Below are 12,707 nucleotides of genomic sequence, written 5' to 3'. Positions count from 1 at the left end.
AAGACTCAATGCCTGGCCTATGGAGAACGGCGAACAGTAAATTATACAGTATATAAGTTGGGAGTCGAGTGAATTTGTTGGTCACCGCGGTCTAGGATTATTTTGGATATAGGAAATTTTTAAGGAGAAGGTTTTCTTTGCAACTTAATGTGGTGAGTGGGTAAAAGGAGAGACGATAGAGAAGGAGGAGGATTTTGTGAGCAGACCAGATGGCTAGGATTGAGGTGCTTTCAGAAACAAATGCCTTGAAGTAAAACACTAGCTTATACATGCAAAGGTGTTTGTGATGGACTTCTATGATGAGACCCTCATAGGAGTCAGGACTGGTTAGCAGTGGTAAAGTGCACAGAGCCCTAAAGTCAACAAAAACAAATTCAGCAAAATAGGAGGGCTAAAAGCAAAGGGTTTGGGGGAATATAAACGATCAGAGTCAGGTCTAACATTTCCTCTCACTAATTGCTCATTGTTTACCAGAATGGAAAAAACATTAAAGTAAAAAACAAAACCTTTCATTTCGACATACATTACTTACTTGTAATCTTCATTATCCTTAGTTAGTAACTTCCTTATCACAGTCATTAATATTGAAGTGAATCCCACCTCATGATAGGGCAAAAGAAATCAGGAAGAAGGAGTGGTTCTCTAATTACCCGTGCACTCTTGTGGGAATCTATAATTAATACTAGGGCTCGCAGTTTTATGGTATTTATTTTTTTGACGTTTCCGTCTGTATTTATCCATATTTATTTTTTGCTATATTTATCTGTATTTATCCACATTTATTTTGGGTTGTGTGGAAAAATGAAGCTGAAATTAGTATATTTCCACATTTATTTAATTGATAGATATGCACTCATGCTTGAATGCCTGCCAAGTTTCAATGCAGTGAACACCCGCAGAAGATAAATCAATGCACTTATATGAAAATATGCAAATTTCTCTAATCAACCTTGTGTATTTCTACTGCTGTTGAAGCTTTTTTTACCAACATTCCTTTCTTTTATAACCCCCTTACCCATCAATTCACATAGCTATTGACCTGAAGTCATGACAGACAGTATTTCGAATTGCTCAAAAAGCAACCCAGGTTCTGTTTTTATCCACATTTAGAAATCTATACAGACATGAAAATAAGTGTTTTCTGTCCGTAATTATATGTAAAAATCAGTTAAAACGGAAAACAGGGAGCCTTAATTTTGACGACTGCCAACAATTCATCCTAATCTTGTCAAATCCACCAAAAGCCAGTTCAGAAAGGGTGGGTGGGTTCCACTAACTATGACGAGGACGTTAAGGACAAAGGATAATGAAGATTACCGGTAAGTAAGTAGGACATTATCCCCAAGTCCTTACCTGCTCGTCCCCAGTCATTAGTAGTAAAGCATATCAAAACCTTTGCTAGCCGTCCAAATAAGAAATACAATTTCACCATAAAAGGCAAGCAGAGGATAATTTTGAAAAAAGCAATATTAATGAAGCAAATAAAGGACATCATTCAGTCTTTCAAACAAGCAGATTTCAACACATGTAAACCCAAAATTATCACTATCCAGGCCCAACCCCTTTATCTTGTAGTTATTGATGAAAGTATGAGGAGATGACAAAGTGCCAGCTCACAGATACCAGTTAGGGATAAACCTTTAAGTTCATTCCAAAAGATTGATACACCTCTGGTTGACGCCCAAGTATCTTTTCAGGTGGAGAGTACTAGCTAAAGTATAGCGTAGGAAGTGGTCTTCCTTATCCATTTACCGAAAGTGATGTTAGTATCTTTATTCCTTTGATCTAAATTCCCAAACATTAAAAAACATTTGTCTGGTCTCCAAAATGCATTTGTTCATTCAAGAAAGATTAAGAGGGTTCTCTTGACATCTAGTGAGTGCAGAGATGTTTCTTCTGAGGACTTTGGTATAGGAAAAAAAGTGGGAAGAAAAATATCTTGTTCTCTATGTAGCAGGATAGCCATCTTAGGTAGAAATTAGGTAGAAATTAGGGTTCGTGTTTAAGTACAATTCCATCTTCTAGGATTCTTAGATAAGGAGGTGTGCACAGGAGAGCTCCTAGTTCACCAGCGTGCCTGGCTGAGATAATTGCAACTAGGAAAACCACTCATATGGGTAAGAATGTTAGTTCTATAGTTTTCAAAGGCTTACAGGTTAAATGCTGAAGAGCGTTAGTAACAAAAGGTAAGTCCCAAGGGGAATAAAAAGCATGTGTCAAAGGAAAAGAGTTGATTTGCCCACAGACATCGGTCGTACCGCCTATATGATAATACGACAGTCAGCCCGATGCCTCAGATGTCAGGCGGAACGCCACCGACGAGCTGTTGGACGGCCTTCGGCCCGACATAGTAATAAGGCCCAAACTGTATGATGCAAAGATCCTGGAATCTTGGAATTATGCAGCTCAGAGAATCTGCCTGCATATTCTCCTTCCCTCTGATATTCTCTGTTTTGAGTGATAACAGATTTTGTTCTGTCCAAGTTGTTACCTTCATTGCTATCATATTCAGCAAAGACTAATTTGATTCCCCTTGCTTGCCTACATATGCCATTGCGATTTGGCTATCTGTCATAATCAAAACGTTTTGTTAAAGAATTTTAGTTTTGAAACAGAACTGTCTCTTCCAGATGGCTGTTAATTACGTCTAGTTCGATGACTGAAGTTGGTCCATCCTGGAGCATTTCCCCAGTGCCAATAGATCTGAAAGATTTGCTTCTCAACCTATTAGACTCTCCTGAGTAGTTATTACAAATGGGTTTCTCTAAAGATGACTTAAGTTCATCCCAGTCAGAAATATAGCGGTTTGAAATCAAGAAGCAAAACACAGATGTACCTGTCACTGTGTTTCTAAAGCAGAGGAAAGAGCAGTAAAGAGGAATGGGGGAGGGGGGGGGCAAGCCAATATACTTGCCTCAGTCATGATAAGGTGGAAAAAAACAGGGTGACTTGTGGGAAGTTGTCATACTTATAGACACCCACAAAGGTGGGGGGTTAATAGACCACTTCTTTCTGATTTCCTTTTTCCTGTCATGAGGTGGATTCACCTCAATATTAAAGTCTGGGGTGAGGACGTATGGATAACAATAGATGGCATTAGTTCACCTAACAAATGTTGGTATAAAATTGTAAATATAATTCTTTACGGACAGAATAGAATAACTGTACTGGTACAAAGGCATATATTGGGATTGAAATGCATCACTGCAATATATAGTTCAGAATATTATTCTTACCAAAACACTCTAGAACAGCCATCACAAACAAAGGGCAGGAAATCTGAAACAAAAGAAATGCAGGCTTACTTTTGAACGTACACTAAAAGTTCAATTGTTTTTATACAGCATTATACCAAATGTATGCAATTTTAGAGAGCTGTAAATAGAAAATACCATTATTAACGACTTATTGCTTGTAACGTTGACGGGATAAACAGCAGAGCTAGCCGTAGAAGGATTCAACTTTGTGAACTACACATCAAATCATATTTTATTTCTTTATATATTGACATAGTTTAATAACTAATGAAAGTGTTAAATGTGGGTGTCACAGAGATTTGAGTTTCCTAGTGCCAGAAGGTGATAGGTCTCAAAAGGTAAAATAATAGAATTGTAGAATCTTAAAAGAGAGTACTTACATATTCACATTACTGCTGATGTCGTATGATATGCATTTTCTATGTGTTTGGATTTGTTGTATGCGGTAAAGTCTTTTCTGCAGGTTACCATATGCCTTGTTGTGTGAATATGAAAAGAAGAGGCCTACTAGATCAGGGTCTCTATAGTGATTTTACAAAGAGGTGGAATATTGCAGTGTGGGTAAGGTTCTCTTCCCACTTCACATAAATTGAATACTGCTATTGAAAAAGACGGCTGAGGATGGGGCAGGAATTGAAATACTGTTTGTGAATAGTACACAGCTTTTCACTAGTGGGTCTGCCATATCTGACACAGCTCCAATGTCTGGAAAGGAAAGAATACTGCTACTAGAAGACTCAGTTTTGCCTGGAAAAATGACTGAGGATTGTATGTTCCTTCTCAAGAATCTCCAAATCTAGAGATATACTCTGAAAACAATCAAAGCTGATCTCTTGGTGGCACTATAACGAGAAAGGAATTAAAGGACCCATGCAGAAGTACTACTTCTGGGGGCTAGTTTTTCCTAAAGAATTACAGCAGTAGAGTAAGCTGCATTGTTCTGAAGAAAACAATCAGGAATAGTGGGATTGGGGGAAAGCCACCTTGACCCATGGTCTTTTGTCCAACTATCAGTCAATGAAAATTTGGGGGCATTTGGAGCATCAGAAAAGTAAATATTTAACTTTTTTTCTAAAGCGGGATTTACATGTTCAAGTTTGTCCCACACAACTTGAGATTCTGCATACGAATCAGAGAGTAGGAGTCACAGTAGAGCTGCAAGAACCACTGTTGGCCTGGCGAGGGGGGGGGAGTACATCTGCTGTCAGGGGAAAGGGCAGTGCGGCTACTGACTAGAGATGCCTGCATTTCACTTAATTCCCGACATACTGCCCTCCTTCACTCCCCCCACCCACTACCTAGGGACCTGCAGAGGTGAGAGTGGGAGCAGTCCATGGTGGACGCATGAATCTGAATTGGATAGGACTGGATTTTATCATGAGGGAGGTGCCTCTGAAGTGAGATACCCCTTACAAGTTGCTGCTTATTTTGCTGCTTATTTTGCTCCTTATTTTATCATGGAGTTTGGTGTTTACATTTCTTTCTCTGAGTGCAAAGGATTTTGTAAAGTGAGTTACCAAGTGAATTACCTGACAATCGTGCTGGGCATAATAATCAAATAGCCTGTAAATGAACTGTATCAGTATTTCAAAATATATATAAACGATTAAGAAAACACTTAAATTCTGAAGTGAGATGGAAACAAAGATTTTAATAGGATCAGTTATGCTGGGCATATGGCAATCGAATAGCCTGTAAATGAACTGTACCAATATTTCAAAATATATATCAGTGATTAGGAAATACTGAAATTCTGAGGTTAGATGGAAACAAAGGTTTAAATAGGATCAAAACAAATTAGAATGCTGTACTTTAGGATGTGCAAATCATAATATTCGCTGAAACCTGATTTCCACTTGTTATTGTTTACACGTGTAGTGGGGCTGCTGGATTCACAGCAGACATTGCTAAGTTAGCATAGGTTAGCACAAGCTTGGCTGCCATGTTGCTGCTGTTGCGCAAGTTACCAAAAAAAACGTGGTTTTCGCAAAACCTCTGCTTGTGCGTGTTCACATGAGAACCGCCTGCTTTTCCCATTCCTTGCAGTTCTCTGTCGTTTTCACCTGCATAAGATGTTCAAGGTCGAAAAACAATGTCCCTTGTTACTCTGCTTTGGTCAGTCCCCCGCACTTAGACATAACACGAAAGCACAGCTCCACTGCTGAAAATCGAGTGCTTTTAATATTGCAGGCATGCATGTTAGACACTCTTGAAGAAAACCTTTCCAGAGAGAAGAGATGTGCTTGTCTAGAGATGTAAACCTTTGCATCTAGACTTGGAGGTATGGGATCCCTCTGACAAAGTCCAGAGGTCTTCTTTTTTTATAATAAACTAGTTCTTAGCACGGGAAGGGTGGCAATGTACAGTAGGTCGTTTTCCACTAGCTCAATAAAATGATATCCCTGTTTATTTTCTATAGAATTGTAACAATGCTGATAGTACTGGCACGTGTACTGCATTTTAGAGCACGTTAGTTGAAATAAACATATTAAACTATGCTGTGTGTCCGATTACTCATGTTGTGGACAAGTATGTGTGAGTGAGCGAAAGAGTTATAATAAACTAGTTCTTAGCATGGGGAGGGTGGCAAGGCACAGTATGCCGTTTTCCACTAGCTCAATAAAATGATATCCCTGTTAATTTTCTTTGGAAAATGTAACAATGCTGACTATATTGTGTTTGTGCATTATGCTGATGGTACTGGCACGTGTACTGCATTTTAGAGCACGTTAGTTAAAATAAACATTTTAAACTATACTGTGTCTCTGAATTCTCATGTTGTGGACAAGTATGAGTGAGTGAGGGAAAGAGTGTTCTTGCTCCTGCGATTCCTGAGAGTCTGAGTTACATGTTCTGGGTTGTCTAATCATTGGTAGCTTTGCTGTAGTACGAAGAACAAATGAGACACTATAGCTAGTCGGATTGGGGTTCTGGGCACTAAGGTGGGTAGTTGGTACACCACTATACACCGAGGTCCTTGTTTCCTGTGCATAATTCTGTATATGTGCAGAATCCCTGCAACATGGCTCCACCAAAGGTTTTGGTCTGGTTCTTATCTGTGAGGCGCTTGAGTAGTGCTTGTGCTTGGCCACAATACCCTCACTTCTGTTTCCGGAAACAGCTGTAACGGTGTAACCTCCTATGTTGATGTTTTTATAGGTGTTTTCAAGCTTGATATTATTAAAAGGTGTTTACTCTTAATTGTTAACCCTTCATTGCACTGCCCCGCATTAGGTTGTTATATGTCCTTTGTCTTCATGGCTGATATAGATATTGCAGCACATAGCCGTGGAGCACTCTGTCGTCATTTAACCGCATATGGAGTGCCAGACGCGGGTGTTGTTCTTATCTTTGTAGTGGAAGCTGATCCAGCTCAACACTTTGAAGTATTTTACTCTTGGGTCACTTTACTGGCAGTGAATGGAGACGATGATTTGTTGCATTCTTACACTGCCTTGGCCCTTCCTCATGTTTACCAACCTTATAGAACTCTTGAAGTTCCGCTAACGGCATGGCAACAACTGATTTGGTTTAATGGCGCCCTCCCCCACGAAGTGACTCTGATCCATTTAGGCCCTTCATCAATTGATAGGGCCACTTGGCCCGTTTTGGCTGGGTACACCCCACACCCACGTTATCTGGCAGTTCCAGTGGATGAGCTCCACGTGATGCACACCTCTTTGATACGGGTGCATAGAGCTTTTGTACGATACGTCTTACGCAACGTCCAGGTGGGACCACCTGGAGTTGCTGCGCAACCAGCTGGACCTGGCAGTGTGACTATCAGTCCCGTCATGGTTAATTCGGTAATCGGCAAGCGTCCTCAGAATAAGGATAATTTACCTTATTGGCTTGCTGAGAAATTTGACCAGCTGGAGGCGGTATTTCCGAATACTTCTCCTGTGGAGAAACACAGTATTTTGACAATTAGTTTTGCAGAAAGACTTGATCCCCGAGTTAACCACTTGTAACAATTGGGGTAAGTTGTTCGCAGCAGTATGTGCAAAATGTTTTGGCACTCCCTCAATGACCTCACTCCCCTCCGTGATTAAGCGTGTTCAAGATGAGCACGGCCCTGAAGCGGCAGTTAGATTGGGGATGAGGTTGGTGGGGGTCTTTGACATAGTTGCTGATCTCATCCTTGCAAACGTGAAGGGAGATGCAGTGAACTTTCAAGTAGATAATGCTTTGCCTCTCGTCCAAGAGGGTGAGAAGCCAAGCAAATTGCCAAAAATGATTGCCCAGGCTTATAAGACCATTGGCCGCAATAGTTTGGGTGTTAACCCTTTTGCTAAACTAACACTGCAAACGCAAACACAAAAGAAGTCACAGACTGATAAAGACGAGAGTCCACTCTTTTCTAAGAAAAATTGGAGAACTAAAAAACAGGGAAAGCAACAACAGAAACAGGGGTCACGTGCTGCGTCACCAACACCTGTGTCTTCTGAGCGCACTCATGATTTGCGCGACCGCACGAGAATTAGGTCTCTTGACAGGTTTCAGGTTCCTGATCAGCGTTCTCCTCGTTCTTTGCAGGAAACATCAGGTTCACAAGCCGGTGGAGGGGAACGCCAGGAGCGCGGCAGAATTCGGGGTGCACCACAAGGAAGTAAGCAGCCTCGGCAGACTGAAGGAAAGGGAAAACAAGACAATTTTCCTTGTCCGCGCCCTCAGTTTCAAGAAAAAGAAAGGTGTAGCTTTAACAGCCAGATATGCCACAGATGGCGGGAACCCGGCTCCTGAATTTAACATGGGCTGTGACTCTGCTCGACAGCGCAGCGGAAGTTACCATAGTGCGGCAGGCACTACGTCCATTTCTGGAGGTGACAGCGACTGAAACTTTTGTTACAGTTGAAACATTCGACACTCAAGTGGCTCCCCAACCAGACTATATGATATAGTTCTTCTAATTGAAGGTGACATTCAATGTTTTATTAAAGGGATTTTTGGGGAGAATCTATCATCTTCTTATGACATTTTGTTGGCGTAGGCAGATTGGCCCCCACCTTTTGTTTTGCACGCTCCGAAAGGGGAGGAGGTGAGTTTTTCACATAACGTCTCCAAGGAGCTTGGAGAGGCTTCTGCAGAAGAATGGGCTTTGGTGCTTGCACCGGCTCTGTACCATACTCATGTGAGCTGGGATAAGGATTCTCCGCCCCATGAGATACCATTGTGGTCTATGCCACACCTCAACCCCAATATCCCCTCCGGCGGGAAGCGAAAGATCCTGTTTCTGAGATTCTAATGCAGTTAGAGTATCAAGGAGTGATTGAGACATGTGTGTTACCGATTAATAACCCTTTTTTTACTATTACCTAACCCGATGGGCCGGGCCGCATAGTTTTGGATTACTGGCATTTGAACTCTCATTGTCGCACATTTGCGGTACAGAATAACCATAGTTCTGCTCTTGTAGACAGTCTTGTTCGTAAAAAATACAAAACAACACTTGAAATTTCCAACAGCTTCTTCAGTCACAATCTGTCCCCTGCATGCACTCAATGGACAGCATTCATAGCCGGCGGAAAACTAAAACAATTTAGGCGATTAGCACTGGGCTTCAAAACAGCCACAGGGTTTTCGCCGCTCGTGTTGTCTCTTTACTAGACAGCATAGACCCAGATGCGAACTCGTATGTTGATGATATTTTTCTCACGGGCGACGAATTATGGCTGCATCTTTGCCGAGTCGACCGCATCATTATTTTGTTTGCGGACTACATTTACAAATTGAACTTTTCTAAATCACTCATTGCAGAGAATACAGTGTTGTTTTTGGGCTATAAGTTCAACTATGCAGGAAGAGGCTTGGCGCCTCACTTCCTGGAGATATACGCACATTTGCGACATCCAACAACCCTGAGAAAACTTCAATCATTGCTGGGATTTTTAAACTTTGGGCGTTCTTACATTCCGGAATATGCCCAGCATATCAATCCGCTTTATGCCGTGATACAACCTACATTTTCAAAAGCCTGCTGGTTTCCGGAACATTCAGCTATCCTGCAATCTTTGCAGTCTGATCTTCTTGAATCGAAATACTTATTAACACATGATAACCACACAAACCTGGTGATACGAATCACGGCAGGCGCAGTGGGTTTCACTTACTTAACGTGAGACAGTACCTATTGCTTACAAATCACATTTATACACTTCTGCCGAGTTATGATTTTCCACTGTTGAAAAACTCTTGACAACTGGACAGATGGCGATCCTGAAGGAACGTGCAGTGGCACAGGAGAAACGCATTTGGTGGTAACACCATACCCTGGACTTGAGGCAGTGACAAAGGCAAGTGTACCAAACTCTAAGTCTTTGCATCCCCATTGGATACAATGGGGGACTTCTTTGAAGTCTCCGAATGTCACGTTTAACTTTGACTCCTCTCTTCAGACTAAGGAGTTCTTGCAGTAGGATTTAGTTCATCCTCCTCCTCTGTCAATGCGCCTGGTTGGGGAGTACAATTGTATCATTAACACCGATGGTTCGGCGCAACCAGCCACCAGGTCTAAGCATGAATATTCGGCGGCTTGAGCTATTGTGGCAGGTACCATAGTGAGCAGTGAGTTCAAGTCCAGTGTTGTTCATACGCAGGCGCTAGGTGACTGTACTTGGCAAAGCTGCGTGCTTTGGTGCTTGCTCTCGAGTTTGCAGATCCTAATGTGACTACACTCATTGTAAGTGATTCTTATTACTGTGGTCAGTCTTTCAATGACAGCTTGTTATTTTGGTCTAAGAATGATTATCATGATTTCCAAAGGCATCGCAATTAAGCATAAAATGCCTTGGATTCGAGTGGTGGATCTTAAAGAACGTCTACCTCTCACACATGTGATTCACACTCTTGGCCACCAGCGTGTGGGAGCACACTCTGTCGGTAATAGTTTGGCTGATGAAGCAGCCAAATAAGCAGTAGCCACGTGTTTAGTTGCAGTCGTTACAAGATCCATGACTTGATAATGAAATTTTGGCAGCTATTGCTGCTACTGAGAAGGGTGGTAATTACCCTCAAAGGTTCCCTTCAAAGTACTCTTATCACTTAAGTCCCAACCAAATTCCCTATGTAAGAATAAATAACGTTGGTGACAGGTTCATTCCCATCGCGGACAGCAGACTTTCTTTCATAACAGCCGCACATAAAGGCTTAGCTTCGACCCATGCTGGCATGTCTGCAACAGTTTCTATCTTGCAGCAACATTACTGGTGGTGTGGTTTATATAAACAGACTCGTAATTATGTACTATCTTGTGACATTTGTCAGCAGATTAAACCTTCTACAGTTACACGTCCACCACAAACACAGCTACACATTTCTAATAAGCCTTATGGCTGTGTATATCTTGACCACTGCGGGCCATTTTTTTTAGATACTGCTTATATATACACATTTTAGTTACAGTTGATTCGTGCACACGTTTCATTTGGGTTTGGCAACAACGCAGTGCTGACGCTTGAAATGTCAACAGGGATTTGCGTGTTTTTGTGGGAATTTTTGCCTGTGATACCTTCCATTCTGCCCAAAGCCCAGCGATCACCTCTAAGGCGTACAAGTATGCGATGAAGTCTTTGGGGGTGCTGGTGCAGTTTTCGTCTCCATACAGGCCTGAGGGCAACTCAACTGTGGAGCGAATGAACCGTGACTTAAAGCAATCCTTGATAGCTAGAGTCTTAGGTACTGGCAGGAACTGGCTAGCCCACTTGTATAGCACGCAACCTGCACTTAATAATCTCACTAGAAGATCTCTGGGTGGGCGGACCCCATACAAAATGCACTTTGGCATAAAAATGTTTGTGCCAGACCTTGATGGTCTAGACATGGCGGCGACAGCTGCAACCTTTGACGTAGATAATCATTCTACTATTTTACAGGACTTACAAGAGACCCGTGACAGCCTTGCTACTGAACATTTGCCCTCTGTCACTGATGCAGCACTGCGGATTCAGGTGGCGAGCTGGCTACCCAAAGTTGGAGATCTGGTCTGAGAGAAGGTGGAGAACAAAAAAAGAGTTTGGCCCCTCTTATCGGGCACTGGTTCCAGTGCTTGGCGTGAAGGGTACTCGCACAGTCATTTTATCACCACTTTCTGGTCGCAAAGACAACAGATACATCTCAGTGGACAATGTCAAGTTACAACATCTGGCCGATTCTGAATAGTATACCACCTGCTGTATACTGTCCAGCACTTTCAAGGAATACTGTGATTGGCACATCTGACACCGCTCAACACAGCACTGCCACTGAGATGGACTCTGTTACTAATCCCTTGCTAATCTCGCCAGCTTCACCCTGTAATGAGGAAACTGAATATGTTTAACCCACAAGCGTGTCTTTGCCTGGTTTGCAAACAACTACACTCAACCAGCCGCGCTTTTCTTTTGACTCGGCATCCACCTCATCATTTGGCCCTACAAAATTCTATATTTTCGTCTCTTGGTTTAAACAGCTTTATTTGGTCCCTCCTTGGACATACATCTGGTTGGTGCTGATCCGGGTTTGTGACAGTTTTTTCTTACTCATCAATGGTCACTACTTGCCAGAACGCGCAGCTGTTCAGTTGGTTACCGGAACTCTGGCTCCGCACTCGTCTACCCACATCATGAAACAAGACCAGACTGTTGTTAACATTTCCGCCTTTCCAGTCGCTGATGGCATAGTCTGGGATGCAGTGGATTCCCAAATTCATGGCCCAACAGAGATAACCAATGTACCAAATGTCCTTTGTGTTTCAATGGGAGATGTTGTGAAACAGAACATACGTTCAGATGACTGGCATGTGCAGGCAATACAATCTTTGTTTTCTGATTTGAAGAATTATGCTGCCGTTGATGCTGAAGATTTTTATTTCAATACTGCTAATTATGCCGATTTATATTGTTACCAGCATTATGGACATCATTACCTGCATAAAGCAAATACATTTAGAAATGTTTTTAATTACACACAGTGGGAACATTACCCAACTCCACTAGAAGGCAGTTCAGGAGCTCTGTTAAAGACGTTTACATATTTTACAAATTTTGATATGTCCAACCCGGAGTCCTATTATTTTAAATTAAACATTTCATCTACTCCCAAGGTAATGTTAACCCACACGAAACTATTATATTCCAAGTTGTTTATTCATAAATTGTCAGCTGGTGGCTATGAACATTGGAAGGCCACCGTTAATTTAAAATCTGTTAGGGGTTCTAGATCCTGGCAGGTTTGTGGCACTGAATCTTTACATTGCGCGTGCCTCATCCCAACACAAATTCTATTTTAAATGATTCGATTTAACAAACTATATGTTTTGGTTTGGCGACTGCACAACAGATGAATGCCCTTACCATTCCTACTCTGGCTCCATATCATAACTGGAGCTTGCATACCAATTATTCCATTGAGGAACTGCAAGTTTTGTTTCAAAATATAACATTTAATGTCTCTGGTTTAGATCCAGTTGGATGG

The 12,707-nt window shown here is 41.8% G+C and overlaps 1 protein-coding gene across 1 annotated transcript in view; it reads right to left on the bottom strand.

The window, feature by feature from the left end:
- Positions 1–12,707, bottom strand: part of ZFAND1 (zinc finger AN1-type containing 1) — a 188,571-nt gene that overhangs the window by 128,115 nt on the left and 47,749 nt on the right. Inside the window, exon 2 of the mRNA XM_078685606.1 lies at positions 3,237–3,279. Coding sequence (XP_078541732.1) covers positions 3,237–3,279 — 43 coding nt within the window. The remainder of the gene's footprint in view (positions 1–3,236; positions 3,280–12,707) is intronic.

The sequence above is a fragment of the Lissotriton helveticus genome, chromosome 4_1 (genome assembly GCF_964261635.1).
Source record: "Lissotriton helveticus chromosome 4_1, aLisHel1.1, whole genome shotgun sequence".
In the NCBI taxonomy this organism is placed as follows: domain Eukaryota; kingdom Metazoa; phylum Chordata; class Amphibia; order Caudata; family Salamandridae; genus Lissotriton; species Lissotriton helveticus.
Note: the sequence above shows the minus strand (reverse complement) of the source record. Positions and strands in the feature narration are given on the sequence as shown.